The sequence below is a fragment of the Rhinopithecus roxellana genome, chromosome 10 (assembly GCF_007565055.1).
Source record: "Rhinopithecus roxellana isolate Shanxi Qingling chromosome 10, ASM756505v1, whole genome shotgun sequence".
Taxonomy (NCBI): domain Eukaryota; kingdom Metazoa; phylum Chordata; class Mammalia; order Primates; family Cercopithecidae; genus Rhinopithecus; species Rhinopithecus roxellana.
In genome coordinates, this window is record NC_044558.1 from 125,689,726 (window position 1) to 125,710,831 (window position 21,106).

Sequence of the window (21,106 nt, forward strand, 5' to 3'; positions counted from 1 at the left end):
TCTGCTCCTGCAAATTGAGACCACTGGTTTCACCACATCCAACCACCTCCATGTTTCAATATATAATAACCTTAGCTGTACTTGGAGGGGAAATATGCTGACCTTACACATTTTTAAAAAAATATATTTTCGTTTGTATATTGCTGATCAGTATGTTTGGCCTGAATTCTGTTTAGCACAGAGAAGCTAATTTATTGTTAGGTTTTTGGCTTACATCCTCTATTCGTCAGTACAAACCTTTTTTTTTTTTCCATATAACCCTTCAGGGTTTGATGAAAAATAGATTTCCAAACATGCCCAACCTGCCAAACAGGAATAAAAGCTTCCAGTGGAAGCATCACGTTCCCTTGAAATAGAAGTGTTTTAGCTTGTGTGAGCGTATTTGACTCTTGAAAAGAAATGAGATCGTGTTTCATTTCAGGAAGATACATGCGTCAGGTAAGAAACTAAAACAAACTTCCTATACTTAACTACATAGCATGATATTTCGATTCAAATATATCATTGAGGCAAAATAGCTCTTTAATTATACTGTGATACAAAAATGGTAGATGAATTTAAAATCAGAGCGAGTTTGTGCCGTATTTTGAAACAGAGATATCTGGCTTGTAAATATTCCCCAAAATCTACAACTAGAAGATTTATCTTTCCTGAATAAACTATTCTTTCTCTCTTTTCCCCTCTCCCTCTGCCTTTTTCTTTCTCTCTCTCTCCAGCTAGCTGACACCACAGATTGCATTTGATATCATACCATTTCATCAGAGCCTTGAGCTAATTATTTCATTCATGTCTGCTGGTAGATTTTTCTTAGTGTACACTTTTAGTGTCTTGAAGCTCGTGCCACTAGCCTGTAGATGTCATCTCCATGGTGGCTCCCAGAGGAAATTCTTGTTAAATGGAAGGTGGAATTGCTTAACATATGGGATCCAAACTAGCAGCAACTCCTGCTGGAGAGAAGCTCTGTTCTATTTCCATTTCCTGCCTCAGTGCTGGGCTCCGTCTCTCTGCTGTCTGCCTCCCTCTTTATTGGTAGCTCCCTGAGACCAATGTGAACCTATTGTGTGTCCCAGTTGCTCCCTTATGTTCTTGTCTGATGAATAATTCTATTTCTGAAGCTTGGGATTAAGTTAGAGGTAAGATACACCCCATTCTTTCAAACTAATCATCATGTATAACTTGTACATAGTGATCACCTTTTTAAATGTATTAGCTAATGTAATTTTTGCATATTAGGAAACAGACTGAGAGCGAGGTTAAAGAACACATACCACTCATGTCATTAATAATATTATTAAGAGCTTGGGTTTTAATCAAGGTTTTCTTATTCCAACTCAAGGGCTCTTTCCATGACATGTTATTTATTCTCCACGCATATCTATCTGCCATCTAAACCAGGTAAAAAGCAAGTTTGTGAATTGAGCATAAGAAAATAGCTCACCATGTGTGAGCTGGCAAAAAAAAAAAAAAAAAAAAAAAACGACAACTTCTACCTTCTATAGAAAGGGTTCATAGTAAGTAGGCGAGTCTTCACTGATTCATTGAATAAACAAGATCCTGTGATGCCATTGTGAACCCCAAGGCTATGGTTTCACTTTTTCTTGTGCCAGGCTGGAGTCATTTTAGTCGTGAGGAAGCTCTCTTCAAGGAAGCAAAACATGGTACAATTCTCTTAGAGCTTAGGAAGAAAACATGATGAAGTAATCATTTTCAATCTAGAAAAGCATCGTATTATATTTCTAACTAAATTATTGCTATTTTCCAAATGTATGATCTGATGAAATGGTATACAGATAATCATAGCAAAAGAAAAAAAGAATGATTAAATTATTTAGGCATAAATCCATGTTAACCATTATGAGCTCTTAGCAATAGACCTTTTATGACAAAACTCATGAATTTTAAATTATTATGATTTATTTTTCTGTTGGCTAAAATATTTTCAAGAGTTTTTCATCTGTAAAATAAGAGTGATGTGTATCTTTGAATTTCTTATGCAAAAATATGTATTTTTCTTGGCAACCTTATTTTTTATCTCAAAGTTTTTCTAATTTTATTGTGGTTTTTCACTGTGCAAGTTATTTAAAAATGTTTTTTAAGTTTAAAAACATGAGTTCTGTAACTTATCTTATTTTTACTGATTTTGACTACATTGGGGACAGAGAAAACAGTCTGTACAATACTGACTTTGAATTATATTAAAATTAGCCAAATACATGATCAATTTTCATAAGCCATCTTGTCCTTAGAAAGGTGTAAATTCCAGTACTGGATATAGTATCTTATATATGTTCATTTAATTAAGCTTGTTAATTGTATATTTTTGACTGATCACTCTAAAAATGATGTGAGATTACTATTTCTTCCATTATAAATGTGGCTATAGCAGTTTCTCCTTGTAGCAATACAAACTGTTGCCATTTAGATTTCAAATGAATTATTTTTAAGTATAAATCTGTGATATGCACCTGGTGAACTGAATCTTTACCTCATAAAGTGTTATTCTTTACCTTCTGAATTATTTTTTCCAATAGGTCTGTTTTGTCTTTTTAATGTAATGACATCAGTTTTTTGTTGTTGTTGATATTATTACAAATCGTGATACCTTTTTTCATCTTTTTAATTTTAAGCAGTCATTATCCTTATCCTTCAGTTTCTGGTATATCTGTAACAAATCTCATTTGGCTTTTTTTCTTAATAAAAGGTAACAATCTATAGATTTTATATGACATAACCAATTTACATTTATGTGTTTCTGATATATAGCTGTTCATTCCTTCCTCTTAGAGAACATTTATAGTTGTGCTTCAACTGAAGGTAGGACAAAGCAATTGTCTGACTTCAGCTGATTGAAACCAGTGCCACCCTTTTCTCATCTTCTCTTCTCACTTAGGAACTTCTTCCAACTTGCTTGATGTTTGTTGTATTGTTATAGTTTTCATTCTTCTCTTTCTACCAGTAGAAAATATACCCTGTATTATCTGAATATACATTTATTATCTAAAAATTTAATATGCATTCTTCAAAAATCAAAATTTATATCTGTACTTTCTCAATATAAAAATTTTTAAAGTTGGATTGCTCGACCCCCACTTATATAGCATTATAGTCTAGTATTTAATTATATCTTACTTATTTTGCTTTCCAGATTAGAAATTGTTGTTATTGTTTATATAGTCAACGTTAGTTTAGAATTAGCCACATATTTACTATCATGTTCACTCACCTCCCCTTCTGGTATTTTCAGACCTTCCCTGGGATAATTTTCCTTCCACTCTTAAGCACATTCTTTAAAAATTTCCATTAATGGTAATGTTCTAGAGATAAACAGGTTATGAGAACACATTTTTACTTTGTTCTGCTTTTCGAAATGCAGTTTTGTTGAGTATTGGCTTATATTCGTCATCTTTTTTCTTCCCCCGAGATCACATTGGCTTCCTCCTTTGTTGTGATATTTTTCCTTAGGTCCCATTATGATTACTTTCTTGTTACTGTGCATCTTTGAGTAGGAGTCATTTTTTTTTCTGGAGACAGCTATTTTTTGGAATATTGCATTTGAGAACAAAAGAAGAAAATCAGCTGTGTGAGCAGACAGGCTGAATTCAGATCTATTATTTCTGAACACTTTCTCATCAACACTCAGCCTTGTGAGAAAACTCTCTGGGCGTGGGGAGAAAAACCATCTACCTGGCTCACAGTGCACAGTGTCTTCTGCAGATTGAGATCAGCGTCACCACTCTTTTCTCTTCTGTCTTACCAGACTAATTACAGCTGTAAAAGTCTGCATGGAACATATGAACACTTGCTCATTCAGCAAGCCTTTTCCTCAATGATTTTGAGAATTCTCTTTCTTAGAGTCTTCATAACATTCTCATCTCATAGTACTGAAATAATTTTATAAGCATCAGCTTATTTCATGGTTATGAGCATTTCTATATTTTTGCATATACACATATATAGCTATTTATTCAAACTCCAAGGAGAAAAGCCTTCTCCAGAATAATTAGTGGCAAATTTTTCTTTAATCTGTACTTTGGCCACTTGGGCTCTGGTTAAATCCCCTTCTCAAATATGTCCTTGATACTTGGTTTCTGATGTGAGAAAATTATTTTTTATATTTTAAGTATGTTCATTTATGCTTCATCATTTAAGAAAGTATGAACAAATCCAAAATTAAATGCAAAACAAATGTTTTTGTATGATTTATTGATAAAAGGATTCAATCTTTAGCAGATGGAAAAGGTAAACATATAAATATAAAGTTAATATTAGTTAATAAATTGAGCTGGTTATAAAATTCCAGAAGTTTCCATTAATTCATCTTAAAATACACACTTTTATCTGCTTCATAAATGCCTATATATATTATAATTTACATAAAAATTTCAATAAAATGGTCTTGATGCTTTTAGCCTACAGTTTTCTGTTACTAATATTGCCTTTCTTGCTTCATTTTGCATGTCGCTCTGTGTGTGTTTGTGTAGGTGTGTATGTTGGAGTAATATATTTGGCAATGCTTTTAACTTTGCTTTATTTTTTTTATGTGTTTCTGTTACAAAAACTATGCAATAGGCCGGGCACAGTGGCTCATGCCTGTAATCCTAGCACTTTGGGAGGCTGAGGTGTCCATATCACCTGAGGCCAGGAGTTCAAGACCAGCCTGGCCAACATGATGAAACCCTGTCTCTACTAAAAATATAAAAATTAGGCAGTTGTGGTGGCAGGTGCCTGTAATTCCAGCTACTCGGGAGGCTGAGGCAGAAGAATCGCTTGAACCCGGGAAGCGGAGGTTGCAGTGAGCCGGATCGTGCCATTGCACTCCAACCTGGGGAACAAGAGTGAGACTTCGTCAAAAAAAACAAAACAAAACAAAACAAAAACACTATGCAATAGAAACTTTATATTTGCATAATGTTCTTAATCCTATTAACTGCTTATATTTATCATCATTAGATGTCAGTGATCCTAGAGGGCCTGTTCTCTTTGCTATTCTTAAAACATACTTTTAATTTCCTATATTTCTGCTGAATATAATGTAAATGTTATCACATTTTGATTCCTCTAGTGTTTTGGAAAATACGGACGGTATTTTTCTCCACCTAGTAGGTCTATAATACTTAATAACTCTATAGATACAAACAAATATATATGAACTTTTTAAAAAAATTGATAGAAACAGAACAGCATATTTTATCCCCTTTCCTCTAGTAAGACAGAAAATTTACCATGCCTTTCAGTTTTAGCTGAAATATAATCTAAGACTCTTCATCTTGCTCATTAATATGGAGTAAATTTTGAAATTATTAAATTATATTTGCAATCATTATTTAGACCTAGTCAATGTTAACTGATTTTTAAAGAGTTACTATTAGTTCCCTCTTACTGAGTTCTTATTTTGATTAAAAATTTGTGGCCTGATGCACGTTACTCATTAGAAGTGCACAAAGGTTTGTGAGCACTTACATATGTTCGAATATGTTTTAGCTGCTCTCACATACAAAACACAAACTGAATTCTTGGTATAGAACATATTTACCTTTAGAACTATGTAGACATAGTTCCATTATCTTAAGGCAGTTTGTCTTTAAAAGTAAACCGTATGTCCAGATGGATTTTTCTTTCTCCTCCTCCTTTTTCTTCCTCCTCTCTTCCTCTCTCCCTCCCTCCCTTCTTCCTCCTCCTCCTCATTCTCTTCTTTTTCTTCATTTTTTTTCATGTTGAGTAAATGCTTCATTTTGAAATTATCACAGTATACATATATTTTCTGGTTATGTAGATATGTGCCATATACATATGCAGATGTGATATGCATATTCAAGGTTTTCTTTTTTTGCCATCTTCAATGTTGGTTGTTTCTACTTTTTCTGATTTATTTTTAGGATTTCCATAATATAGTGATAGTTCTCCTTTCTATGAATGTTACAATTGTAGTATCACTTCTTATACATTTCTATCACTTGTTCCTCTTATTCTGTATTCATAGTATTTCTCAATTTTTATTTCAAAATTTAGTTTTCTGATGTATAAATTCTGCTTTAAGGAATATTTTAAATATGTGACTGAATTTTCAGGTTCTTCACATCTCAGTATCTCATTAAGCTCCATTTTATTGACATCTGCCTCTTATTCAATTTCTTTTTTTCATTTTGTTTTGCTACTTTTTAATTTTATAGAGTATTTAATAGAACACATGATTTCTTAATTTTATAAATCACATATAACTGTTTTTTATAATTACTTTGTTATACATAGCATTTATTTTTCAGAAGATCTTTTATATCTTGATAAGCATTCACTTTATTTCTTATAGTATATTCCCACATCTATATTAACACATTTTTCCCAAGTACTCATCCTTTGAATTCTCTCCATTGATGACTCATAAATAACGTCTGCAGCTTATCTTGCCTAGTTCCTCTCATTATTGACCTGTTAGAGCATGTTTCTCAGATTTTCAACTAAAGGGATGGTAAATATGAACAGACTTCATCTGATTTCTGGTCACTAGCAGTCACTTAATTTCTCTAAATTCTGGACTTCATCTATATTGCTTTCATTGTCTGATTGACTATTTTGAGAAGGTATACATATCTAGGTAATTCTAGTCAATATGTAGTCCTTCTTTTGCCAGTAGTGAACTGTTTTTGTACTTTCTCATGGCATTTTTTGTATCCCAAATATTCATCCCCCATTCCTACATGATGCATGTCACCATAGATGTGACATTTTGCATTAATGCAAATTTTAGTCTTAGAAAGCATGTAGAAAGCTAAGTGGCCATGTGGCCCTCCTTGCTACTGAAAGGTGTTGCTGTGCAACAGAGCAACCTTATTAGAGTGGTGGAGGGAATTGATCAGACCCTGTATCTCTCAATCCAGCAGTAGCAGGAAAATGAACCATCTCTTTACCATTTTTTTCAGGCTGGCATATTTATTCTCCTCCAGATACTAAGCAAGTGCCAACCAGTACGTGTGGATGTTCTCCTTCCATTTGTTTAATCCGTTTTGACTGACATATGATAAAAATTTAGTTGACTGAATGCATGTCAGTCTTTGTGGTTGGTAATGCTATACTACCAATGAATTTTTTGTTTGCTTATTCAATTCATAAAATATTTGCTTAATTTTTTGAAATATGTTACCAGCCAGATACCATTCTATAGCAAGTCAACTGCATTGGTGTTAAGTGTCTTGATTATTATTATTATTATTATTCTAAGATTAGAGATATCATTAAGGATATTATATCCTAAAACCACAGTCTATTTGACCAGCTTTTAATTTTATAATTTGTAACCTTTTTCAGGTTGTTGCAAAGTTTTCTAAATTTTTCTACCTATCTGTTCTTTCACTCAGCCTTCCCATACTAATTCGTTTAACTCTTATACTACATTGATTTTTACATGAATTCCCACTGTTGTGTTTCCTATGCAGTGAATCATATGACATAATTCAGATACTTGTTTTAAATCATGAAAATAAAATATGGTCATTCAAACAGTGCATATTAGCCATATTTTAAAAAGTAATTTTATGTGGTATATATCATTGTATGTGCTGTGTTCTCAGAAGCATTAAAAGTACCAGTATATTCACCTTATTATTGGTTTTACCTACATTTACCTTTCCAAAAAAATTCTAGCTCTTTCTCTAAATCATATTCATATCAAATATATCATTCACCATAACAATAACTTTGTCGAAGATTCAGTCGAAACTTAGATTTCTTTCTTTCTGTTTTTTAAACAGAGTCTCACTCTATCACCCAGGCTGGAGTGCAGTGGTGCATATCGGTGCCCCAACCTCCACCTCCCGGGCTTAAACAATTCTCATGCCTCAGCCTCCCAAGTATCTGGGATTATAGCTGTGCATCACCACGCTTGGCAATTTTTTTTTTTTATTTTTCAGGAGAGATGGGGTTTTGCCATTTTGACCAGGCTGGTCTTGAACTCCTGGCCTCAAGTCTATCCTCCTGCCTCAGCCTCCCAAAGTGCTGGTATTACAGGTGTGAGCCACTGTGCCAGCTGAAACTTAGATTTCTTAAGAACCTATATCCTCATGCTAACAATTATGTTAGTATTAGACATCACTAAGTAGTTTTTCATATTTTTGATATTTTGAATAATTAATTCACCTATAAATTTAATTTTTTTGGTGAAAAACATCCACATGTTTCTAGCCACTAGAACAGCAATAGATACATCGGGGTATGTGTAGTTTATCTCCCGTCTCCTGCATCTGGCAGAGGGCAGTAATGAAGCATTACCTCCCCTAAGTTTTCCTCATCCATACAAGTCTTCTCAAACCATGTCCTGGAAAGTGACTACCATGTACTGGCAAGTGACTACCATGTAATGAGATTTCATTTAAGAGCTATAACTATTTACCACTTTGGTTTCAGAACAATATTAGAGTTCTCCAAAGAAGAAACTATTATGGAATTGTTTCTGCTACTTACTTCCATTCACAGTGAAATATTCATACAAACCTTTTGCATGAGTGGAAAATTTTGCTGCATTACATTGGTAATTAACAATAACATACAAAATGGAAATAAAGATGACAATATACATTCTTTTATTATTATCAGTTAAAATGCATAGAATCAGTTAAATAAAACAGATAAAATTAATGGATTAAGGGATACATCCAAATAGCAATTATAAAATGATGTGGCTACTATTTGTCAGACACTGATAAGTTACTTTTTTTTTTTTTTTGAGATGGCATCTCGCTCTGTTGCCCAGGCTGGAGTGCAGTGGCGGGATCTTAGCTCACTGCAACCTTCACTTCCCAAGTTCAAGCAGTTCTCCTGCCTCAGCCTCCCATGTAGCTGGGATTATAGGTGTGAGCCACCATGCCCTTCTAATTTTTGTATTTTTAGTGAAGAGGGGGTGTCACCACATTGGCCAGGCTGGTCTCAAACTCCCAGCCTCAGGTGATGCACCCACCTCTGCCTCCCAAAGTGTTGGAATTACAGGTATGAGCCACTGAGCATGGCCCAACAAGTTTTTGTTAAATAATAGTTATTAACACTATGGAAGGTAGTTATTAATATCTTTATTTTTATTAATAATGAATTTGAGATGTTAGAAATGTTTATTAATTTATCCAAAGATTAATTTATCATGCAGCTATTAATGAAGAGTAAAGATGAAACTCTCTTGAGCCCCTTTTTTTTTCTCATTAACCCCTGTTACCTTTGACTAAATGGTGCTGAAATTCTGCTGTAGTTTTGTAGAATTATGTTGAGCTTAGGGAATAACATTAAATGTGGCCCAAGGACTACTATTGTTTTCAAGGAAAATCTGCAGTGGCTTAGTTCCCAAGTGAGGTAAAACTTATCAGTTAAACCAATCCCAATGGTTTTGGACCAGTATTCTATAAAATGTAGGCTAGCTCTACAATGATCTATAGTTTTACTCTAATTCTAGACAATTTAAAATAACAGAAAACAGTCTATTGTGGGTACTTTATGGTTGAAAGATGTAATGCTTTATAAATATAAATCCCCTTAAGGGATAGTTTCATATTCCAAAAATGTAACTTTGACATGCCTGAAGTTGTTTACTAACATACCAACTCCTTTTATTATTAAATTATATACATTTTAAAAAGCATTTAAATTAAAAATATAATTTTAAGAACTACATCCGAAATGATTAGCATTTTTTTCCCATAAAAGCAAGAAGAGCGACAGAATCTCAATTTGAGAAATACAAAGTAGAACACATTATTTCACTTGAGATTTAATCTATGCAAGATGTTTTGCTGATTTTTTTTTAGGCTTCCTTTACACTCTTTTTGTAAGGAAGACTTGGCTCTCCCTTAGGACTCTGTTCTTTTGCAACACTCTAGTGGAAGCTCTTCCTTGTCCCATGCCTCACATACCAAGGAATAGGAGACAGGCCCACATTCTTCTAAATGACTGTTGACTACCAGGCCACTCCTTTTCAACACAGTATAAAATTCCACTCCTTGCAGTCCCCAGACATCCTTCTCTACTGCCCCATGTCTCTTCTACTTGCTGACCTCCTCTGACCTTGTTCCTCCACATCTGTTAGAGACTTTTCTGCTAGATACACTTGGCTCAGCATTTTCATTTCACACACTAACTCCAGCCTTCCCAGAGAACTTCAAAGCCATTCAATCATGATTTTTCTAAATAAGGTCATTTATTCCTTTTAGTAATAAAATACTTATGTTTTTCCCTAGGCCCCTGGCAAACAAAATGAGAGACTGCATTTCCAGCCTTCCTGTTGTTATACATTTAGGGCAATGAGATGTGAGAAGAAGTGGTATCTGCAGTTCTCAATCAGGTCCTTAAAAGGAAGCAGCTTGCTTTTCACTTATTTTCCTCTTACCAGGACCACAGGTGGACAAAGTGAGATGGCAGTGGCTTATTATTTTTCTCCTACCTCTCAGACTATTCTGTACTTTTCTTGTTGGGGTCCATCCATCATTATATACCGATTGTCTCTTATACTGAGATTTTATTCTCGTATTGATATCTCTTGTTAATCTCTTAACCTTCTTTAAAAGAGGCTTATGGAATAAACTATAAGATATGTCACCTCAATTCAAGACCCACATGTAACAACTGCTTATTCAGCATCTTCATGTAGATTTTGTACAAGTCCTTCAGTTTCCTACATCCAATGAATCATGCTACCTAATACTTTTTAAATTGATGATATTCGCAACTACACAAAATAAAGGCACAGCTTAATGTGCTATTAGAAATTGAACAACCTTGTAATCACCTCCCATGTCTAGAAATTTCCTAATGTCCAGAAAGCCCTGCTTACTATCCCAAACACAATGCCCTTTCTCTCCCCAAGGGTAAACACTCTTCTGACATCACTTCTGTACTTTTCTATATAATTTCTTCAAGCAAGTGTTTATCCCTAAATTGCATGGCTTTATTTTCCCTTATTTTGGAGAGCAGGTATTTTAAAGTATTTTTTAATTAATGTATTTCTGCTTCATTAATTTTTTTCTAGAAATTTACTTGTTAAAGAAACCAAATTATTTTTTCTGTACAGATTTCCACCTGATTTAGTTTAACATGTCTCTGCCCTCTATATTTCCTGGGCATTGGTAATTAAATCTAGAGGCTTAATCAAATATATTCAAGTTAGAATTTTTGGCAAGATTTCTTCATGGTAGTGTTGAATTCTTTATCAAGAAGCACAAAACACCTGGCTGCCTCTCTTTTTGTGATATTAGCAGTCACCAATGCTTGATGCCTAGTTTTTATAATTCATTAGTTGCTGTAAAATATTTATAATGCAATTTCGTCACTTTCTTCATTTATTTATTTCTCTTCTACAAAGAGAAACTTTGCCTCATCTATTACTTATTTATCCAGTGACAGCTTTATTTTAGCTATGACAAAATAAATGTTTGATTGTTTACTTTATTAACCCTGCATTGTACAAAGACAATTAATTCATTGTGCATGAATGTGTGTCATGTGAATTCATGGATATAAACATATTTGAGGCCAGTAAGAGCCTCTTTGAGTTAGCTCCCAGGTTCTATTGATGTACCCTCATAGTCTTTGTGTCTTTCTTACTCACTAGAGTCACAGGACATCCCAGCTCATCGTATACATTATCTGCCCAAACCTGAAGTCAACTAGTCCACCAAGCAACCTTGCTTTCTTTTAGTAGGTAATGATGTTTGAGTGCCACAATCTGAATGTGAGGAATGCTCATTATACTGAAATGAACATTACTTCTAGGCCTTCCAAGGAACGAAGTTATAAGAAATGACACACACAAACACACACACACAAACACAGAGAGAGAGAGAGAGACAGAGAGAGACTCTGGGGATGCTAGAATTACTCATTTTTAAAATCCAGCATTACACACAAAATATTATTAGGATAAAAATTCTAATACAGTCACTTTTATGATTAATAAAAAGTTTTCTTAAAAATGCATACATTATTTTCATGTCCTCCACCTTTTATTAAAGTTGAACTGTGTCTATGTTGTCAGTTCACATAGCCATATTAAACTGTCTTCAATATGTCCCTTATCTGTCTGAGGTCTCTAAGAGAACATGTTATATATTTAATTCTCACCAGCAGTCTTTATGTTGATGTATCTCTGTCATTTTGAGTGTCTGAATCTTATTCTCCAGTATTTATTAATAAAAGTCCATAAAAACAATATTTCCTGAGTTCCTGCATGTTTCCTCAGTTCCGGAGCCATGACAGCTTGAGAAGCTTTAATTTTGAAGTCAGTTTATGTCCTTGGTTCAATTTTCTTTTCTTGAATATCTAAAATATATCATATTATTTGCTTCTGTCACAAGGTGTTGCTGCCAAAAAGTCTGGTGACAATTTTCCTTCCCATAAGAATGTAAGACCATTTTGGTCTTTTTCACTGCTGTGACTCATGACCTAATACTTCGTAACAAAGTGCCTTCTCATGTCTTCACCAGTCTTCATTCACTTCATCTTTTTCCTTTTATATTGCACATCTTTTTAATCCTATTTATTTATTTTTGAGATAGAGTTTTGCTCTTGTTGCCCAGGCCGGAGTGCAGTGACGTGATCTCCATTCACTGCAACCTCTGCCTTCCAGTGTCAAGCAATTATCCTGCCTCAGCCTCCCAAGTAGCTGGGACTACAGGCGTGCACCACCACACCCTGCTAATTTTTTTGTGTTTTTAATAGGGACAGGGTTTCACCACGTTGGCCAGGCTGGCCTCAAACTCCTGACCTCGTGATCCGCCCACCTCGGCCTCCCAAAGTGCTGGGATTACAGTCGTGAGCCACCACGCCTGGCTTATCTTCTATTTTTCTTACTCCTGTTTTTCTTCCTTCTTATTTTTGACTTGACTGCCAAATTGATATCCTCTGTATGGAAACCAATTTAAGAACCTCCTCTTCCTCTTCTCAATCTGTCAGAAAAACTACTTCCTTCAAGTTAGCTTAGGAATCTTCTATTCTTGAAATCTTACCCCACTCACTTTGACACACTGAAATCTTCTTTTCCTAATGACATTGCTTACAGTTTTAATGTAAAAAAATTCTCTGAGCAGCAAATAAATTATTGAAAATAATTTTCCAATCCTCTCATTCATTACGAAGTGAACACTCAGTAAAACAAGATTTAAACAGAGGAAGGGGATCTGCATATTTGTTGCAATAGACAAAGCAAACAGCAGCCACATCTTCTGATCAGTAAACGTTCTCATTGTCCTGGAATTCTCTTCAGGTTAGATTTGTCTGACAATAATTGAATCATTGTTTCTTCCTCAAATGCCACTAGGTTACACTCATGCAGCCCCCGTAGCGAGTGTCATATTTGAAGGGCTATCAGGATTCAGTCTGTGGGTTTCCTTCACTCTCCATGTCTTTCCCTGAAGCAAGCTTTATTCCCACAAATCATTTACCCCAAAGTTGTTATGTGAAAATAGGAGGCTACCTTTTTATTGTCTTATTACTCCTAAGACACACTCAGAGGCATTGAATGAATTACTGATTCAACTGCTTTATTATATTTATGGTTGAAAGTTTAACAATGCTTAGGAATCAAAACATTCTTGAAACCAGGTCTAATGTCCTGCACAAAATTATATTTGACATATTGCCCATTCTAAACAAAAACATACCCAACATACAAACCTCAGATATGTTCTTCATGAGTTTTGTTTTTGCTTTTTCCAAGGCAAAATAAGCTTAATAATATTCTATATAAAATCCTACAAATAAAATGGAGCCTGTGTCTATTAAAGTGATTCCTATATTGTACAATAATATAAATTTGTGTCTATGACCTACTTGAAAGCCAGAGCTGTATTTTATATTTTTTGTATTCATTTTTGTATTCCAAGTGCTCTGTACAGTGCTTGACATATATACTTAAAAACATCTACTGAATAAACAAATGTGCAAATGAGTAATAGGTGTGTGAATAAATAAATGTATTCTTTCAAGTCAGTATCTCTCAAAAATGAGAATAAATGACAGCTTTGAATTTTCCATATGCAAGAATCTTTAGGCAGTTTAATGGGAAGTGAAGCTTCTATCAGATTGTATGTGAATAAGAAAACGTCAATTGTTCGCATAAAAGGGCAGCTAATCAAGACTGTAAAGATTAATGTTTTTCCCAAGCAACTCTTGTCTTCACTTAAATAAAAATAGTATCAGAGCTTACGTAAATAATAAAATGTTTACTTGATCACTCAATTCCAAATTAGAAATGAAAAAAGTGAGATAATGTAAATAATAAAAGATAAATCTATCTATCTATCTATCTATCTATCTATCTATCTATCTATCTATCTGTCTATCTATCTGGTTATTGTCTTCTCTATACACCAAATTGAACTGAGAAAGGTCAGATTTATGTCTTGCTAAAATATGATTTTCTGTGTGTATGTCTGTGTAATACATACACTTGGTTCAGCAAGTGAGGAGATACTTGGGAATTTGTTGAGCAGATGAAGAGAGACTTGGGAATTTCAGAATATCCTTCCAGCTCAGAGCCCTCTCAGTAACCAGGTCAGCAGCCATAGTTATAGACTTCCCTTCCACCTCACTAAAAATACAGGTGGTTTAGCTCATTAAACATTGACACATCCTGTCTTGGCACAATCTCTATCTCCCATGACATTTATGTAAATTAAAACACTGGTGAATTTTATATTCCTAAAATTTGTTATCTGAAATAAAGATCATTTTTATTTAATCCCATAATTTATTTCTTCCACACTTCTCTCATCTTCCTCCTGTAGATATTCTTAGTAATGTGGGCAGGACTTTTTGGATCAAGAACAAACATTCTCAGAAAGGTTCCTTTTTTGCTGTTCTTTTGTAAAATAAACATTTTTGTTCCTATTCTGAACATTGGAGTTATTTGAATGATACTTACACCTTTGTAGATTTAAAAAATAGAAGCAGCTGGCAGAGGCTGTCCTTTTCTTGATAGGTGCCGAAATTTTGTCTGTACTTTCTCTTTGAAGCCAGATAAGTAATTAATTAATCCTCAACAGAAACTGACCTCTTGCAAGTTGAACTGAATACAAGGTTATAAGCAATTATGGTACACTAAGGGGTTGTCAATAATACCACCTTTCAAATATCACTGTTTGAATTGAGCTGAACTTTACAACCAATAATAGAGAGCTGTTTTTTTGTGTGGTCTTCTATACTTATTCTAGTCTCTGATTTTCCAGTTAATTTAGGAAATACCTTTCAGTTTATATATTGTATTTCTTTTCTATTGCTGCTGTAACAAATTATCACAAACTTTGTGGCTTAAAGCAACCCATTTATTACGTTTCGGTTCTGTAAGTCAGAAGTCCAACACGGGTCCCATTGTGCTAAGATCAAGATTTCATCAGGGCTGTATTCCTTCCTGGAGGCTCCAAGGGAGAGATCCCTTGACCATTCCAGCTTCTAGAGATGTCTTATGTTCCTAGCCATGTGGCCCCTTTCTTCATCTTAAAAGCCAGCAAAGTGGATTCAGTCCTCATATCACAGCAGTCTGATCTCTTCTCTCCTTCTCCCATTTTAAGGATCTTTGTGATTACACTGGGTCCAGTCAGATAATCTTTCCATTTTATGGTCAGCTAATTAGGAAACTTAATTTCATCTGCAGCCTTAAATCCTCTTTGCCAGGTAACTTACCATGGTCACAGGTTCCAGGGATCAAAACATGGGAATATTTGAGGGGACACAGTTTTGTCTATGAAATACATTTTCTATAGTTCTGCAGACTTACTTAAATCAGGGACTCTTAGACATGCCTTCTCAAATAGGTCACAGTTGCTCTTAAACTACATGTGTAGTCTGTTTCAAAGTCGAAGTGTATGACTTTTAATTATTTTATATATTACTTCATAATGCAAAATGCAAACGTTTATTGGCTGGAACTAAATAACATTTTTGTTTATTTATAAACTAAGAAATATTGTAGCTTCTAGAATATGATGGTAAAAAGAAGATTGAAAATTATTAGAAATTTCTTAAAACAACCAAATTTAATATTAAGAAATGGATCTGGAAGAGGTTGTGTTTTTATTACATTTTCAGTATGAAAAGATATTTCTCATTCTCCTTTATCTCATGATAATGAAATTTTTTCAGACAGCCTTCTAACCCATTTCAAGCTTGCTGTGAGAAGTACTTGAAAAAAAATGTTGTTATTAATAAAAATTAAAAAGTTTTTAACCCTTTTTAGTGGAGATAGTTGTGTTGAGTGAATACTCTGTTTCAGGGCCAAAATCCAGGCATGCTCTACCTGTTATACTAGTATGTCATGTTCAACCATGTGCCTCCTTTAATCCCTGTTTATAATAAATCTGTGAACATAAACTCAAACCTTAGATAAGTTAATACACTTTTTTGTTCCTCCGTTTCTTTGCTCAGTGTTCGTAATAATATTATATATCTGACAGATTGAAGTGAGAAATAAACTTGTTAAAACATATAAATATCTACATATATAAAGCATTAGCACAGAGTAGGTGCTCAAAAACTGTTAGGTATCATTAACAATAACAAGATGGTCCAGCCTAAAGGAGTCTTTAATTGCAGCATCAGACCACTGATACCTTATTTAAAGACCTTCCTGTGACTCCATAAAATTAAAAAAACTCAAGGTTTTGAAAACATCAAAAATTGTAAAAGTCACTTTAATGTAGCTACATTTACCATAATAAACTACAAGAAACAAGTCAAGCTAAGAAAGAGCAGAACAGAATATTAAGTGTTGTTGTCAAAATTAAAGTCACATCTGCTGACAAATTCTGAGTTCCATGACAGATGGTTGAAGGAGTACAATTTGCTCCAATGAAACATAGCTTATGCTAGAAACATCAAGAGAAAAATTGCCATTCCTGAAAAGGGCGTTTCAGGTAGATAATGATATAGCTATGTGACTCATGAATTCTTATAACAGCTTTAAATAATATTTTGAGATTCATTTTCTGGTTAACACTTTATTATATACACCATTTGCATACATCTCTTGAAAATCTTTCCCAAATTTATCAGTTAGTTCAATTACTTTACTGAATATATAAAGTATAATAAATCTAATTCATTTATTTCTTAGGTGATTATGATTTTCAAAAAAATTTAAATGCCAGTATAATAAAAATCAAATTGCATTGCAAAAAAGATTGATAGAGAAATGTTTGATAGTCATTACCAGAATTATCCTTTAAAAATTGTTTTTGTCTTTACCACATGCACACATAATTGTCAAGATACTTAATAAATCCATCAAAGTGAAGCAAATACTTCACAATTTCATTTTTCTCCTAACTGTGGTTTTTAAAAATTTGTTAAATAATATGGTCAACAAAAGAGCATCTACTGTTGAGTGAAGCAATGGACGAGACACTGAGTTATAAGTAAGAAAAACCAATAACAAATGTGGTCTGCTGATCTAATGGAAAGGTGAAATGGTACATATGTAATTACAGGTATAATTATTAGTCCCAATGAGAAGTGTAAACTGTAGAAAATATACAGTAGTTTTACCTTCCCAGGGCATTCAGAAGGTTTCTTTGAAGAAGTAATATTTCAATTAAATCCTAAATAATGAAAAAGAATTAGCAAGGCAACAAGTAGGATGAGTGTCCAGGATAACACCCTGGAAAATGTCAGTTATCAAAAATGAAGTCCTTTTGAGGAGCCAGAAGGCCAGGATGATGAAAAGGAGAGAATGAAACCGAGTAGCATAAGATGAACCTAGAGAGTGTGCAGTGTCACGTGTCATTAAGGAACTTCCAAGTCAACTGAGGAATTAATAAACGTTATCCTGAGATAATAGGGAACCACTGAAAAACTATAACCAGTGGAGATATTTGGTTAATGTCTTAAATAAAACATACATAATTGGATTACTGTATAGGGCACAAAAATGAATTGCAGAAAATGGAAAAGGAGTCCCAGAGTCAATACAATATTTCAAGTGAAAATATGAAAGCTTTAAATGAGGACTATGGTAGTGATAGAGAGGGGAAGACAGATTCAAGATGTATTTCTGTAGTACACCCTACAAGGACTGGTGGATTATTGGATATAGAAGAAGAAAGATGAGGAAGAATTCAAAGGTGAAACTCTGGTTTTTGGTTTGAGCAACTGCGTGAATAATTGTGTCATTTTTTTGCCCCATAGAACACTGTAATAAGAGCAGATTCTTGGGTGAATTATGATTAGTTTTGGACTTTCATTTGGAGACTTAAACGATATCCAAATGAAGCTATTGATTAAGTAATAAGAAGAGTGGCCAAGGTTAAAGTCATTGATAAATGGATGGGATGGTAATTTAAACCACAGGAGGTATGAAATAATTTACAATAAAAGAATAATAGGGAAGAAAAAAAGCTCTGACAAGGATATGATGGAAAATGTATAATAGGAAAAAACAAAAACAAAAAAAACACGGAAAGACTCAGAAAGTTCAGTGTCATGAAAAGCCAAAGTAAGAAAGCCAGAAATTACAAGTATGGTGAATGGTATCACATTCTGTGAAAAGATAAATTCAAAAAGGACTGAAAACTGTCTTTTGAATTTACTAATGTAAAGTCAATTGATGAACTTAATGTTAGTAGTTTTAGGGAAGTATAAAAGGCTTTGCAATTATTTAGAGTTTTGGGGGAAAAGGAAAAAGTCTAGCTAACCATATTAAGGTGATTTGTTGTGGTGGATAGAAAAGAGTTAAAACTATGTCTATGGATGGGGTAATTGCTGGTCAAGAAGAGACTGTTTAGCTAATAAGAAAGAGACTTTATAGCATGCCAGCATGCTTATAGATTTCCCTCTGTACTCAAATGATAAGTGGATATTTAATAGAAAAAGGGGAATATTGACTTTGAGTAGATTCATGAAACTTTCATTATAGTTGAGGTGAACTTATTTTTCTATCACAGGAGTTTTGTCAGTCTACCCAGTCAATACTTTCCTTTCAGACTCATAATGTTGTAAGACCTGATAGAGTTTTATAAAAAGTACTTAAGGAATTATTTCACTTGCTAAAAAAAAAGCCCACAAAACACTTGTTTATAGTTATTTATCCTATATCTGTCTTACAAGCTCTTTTCTTTCAAATTAAATACTTTTTCTTTCATTTTATGCTTTTTCTAGGAAAATTCTATCTTCTTTTGTATTATCAAGGAGATATTTGGAGCAGAGTCAACCCTCTCAGTTACATAAAATAAAAAATGGCATATTGTTGGCAAACAGATCCAAATCCCAATGAATCACATGAAAAGCAGTATGAACACCAAGAATTTCTCTTTGTAAATCAACCCCATTCTTCTAGCCAAGTCAGTCTGGGTTTTGATCAGATAGTAGATGAGATCAGTGGCAAAATTCCACACAACGAGAGTGAAATTGATGAAAACACCTTTTTTGTGCCTATTGCACCAAAATGGGACTCAAAAGGGCATTCATTAAACGAAGCACACCAAATATCCTCGAACGAATTCACTTCTCAAAGCCGTGAACTCTCCTGGCATCAAGTTAGAAAAGCACCAGCAATTGGTTTTAGTCCTTCTGTGTTACCAAAACCTCAAAATATGAATAACGAATGCCCCTGGGGAAGCCCCATAGGAAAACATCATGGTGCTGATGATTCCAGATTCAATATTTTAGCTCCATCATTCACAAGTTTGGATAAAATTGATCTACAGAAAGAATTAGAAAATGAAAACCGTAACTACCATATAGGATTTGAAAGCAGCATTCCTCCTACAAACTCGTCCTTCTCAACTGATTTCACGCCCAAAGAAGAGAATAAAAGGAGTGGACATGTGAACATTGTGGAACCCTCTTTGATGCTTTTGAAAGGCTCTCTTCAACCCGGGATGGGGGAAAGTACATGGCAGAAGAACGTAGAGGTATGTATAATACATGTCAATCTAAAAATATGAATCTGAAAGAATCATTCAATAATATATTATGTTAATTTGGTGATGAAGGTAACTAACCTTAAATAGGGAAATCTATTCATATTACTTTTGAAAAAAATATTTTCACAAATGATGTGTTCTTGTATTAAAGATTTTTTTTCTGAGAAAAAGGGAAATAAATTTTTTAAAATATCATCTATAAGGTTCCAGTTCCAGTTTCATCAAAACTATTATAAAATTTTCTTTAGTTTTAATTATGGTACTTTCATTTCATTATTAAAAATAGCAGAGTTGAAGGTTTAACTGATAATATTTTCTATTTTTTGTTTAATGCACATATGCAAACACAAATACGTTTCATTACGTTTATATTTTAAGTCACATTGTAATGATTTGGAACTTTATATTATTATTGGTAGGAAAAAATGTCCCTTTACTCAGAGTCTCCTAATTTATACGATTAGCAGGCAACTTCTATCGAGATCATTCCAAGGGTAGGAAATTAAGTATTCATTGTGTGACTCATCTTAATGCTTTTATCACTAACTTTCCAATCATTTTAGTAACCAGAGCTTTTTTCTGTATTTGAAGACTTCTCTATTTCTCTGCTTGAGTCTAGACACAAGTAAAATCAGAAGTAAATAATATTTATTTCTGATTTAAAAAAGAAGAAACATTATTGCAGCTGTAGTTTCCTGGGTGAGGCAGACGGGTTCTTTATTTAATACAACAACTATTCTTAAAATCCTTAAAATATATTGTGATATGCTATCCAGAATAATGCAAAGAAGAAAAGATATGATGCCTGAATTCAGGAATAGCATATTGCTCATGTTAACTTGCAAACAAATAATGGCAACATAGTAAAATAACAGGTGGAGTAAGTGCATAGGAAAAGAAACATCTAATTCTACTTCATTTGAATTCACTTGCTAAAGAGGTAGCACCTCAAAATATCTAAATTCAAATTCAGTAAATCTTGGGGCTGACTAGTTCTGATCACAATAGTGTAATAACTACTAAACTTTCCCTACTCCTAAAAACAACTATACAGTTAGACGAAATAAATGAAGCAGTTGCTTGAAGGTGTTGAATAGGCAGTACAGAACATAAATCCTTGAGAAAAGTGAGCCCTGTGATCATCTCAGTCTATGCCTGAGGGCAATTTCATGCTGCTGCGCAGGCTGGTGGAGCCCAATCTGAGCAGCAGTATCACTGACTGC

At 33.8% G+C, this 21,106-nt stretch overlaps 1 protein-coding gene across 3 annotated transcripts in view; it reads left to right on the forward strand.

The window, feature by feature from the left end:
* Positions 1-378: 378 nt before the first annotated feature.
* PIK3C2G (phosphatidylinositol-4-phosphate 3-kinase catalytic subunit type 2 gamma) overlaps positions 379-21,106 on the forward strand; it is a 403,430-nt gene continuing 382,702 nt past the window's right edge. For 2 of the 3 annotated variants that reach the window (XM_030939124.1, XM_030939125.1), the window contains exon 1: positions 19,103-19,871. In XM_030939124.1, the coding sequence (XP_030794984.1) occupies positions 19,194-19,871 (678 nt within the window). In that variant the 5' untranslated portion in view covers positions 19,103-19,193. Of the gene's footprint in view, positions 439-19,102; positions 19,872-21,106 lie in introns of those variants that run through there. The other variant, XM_030939123.1, reaches the window with a different exon arrangement.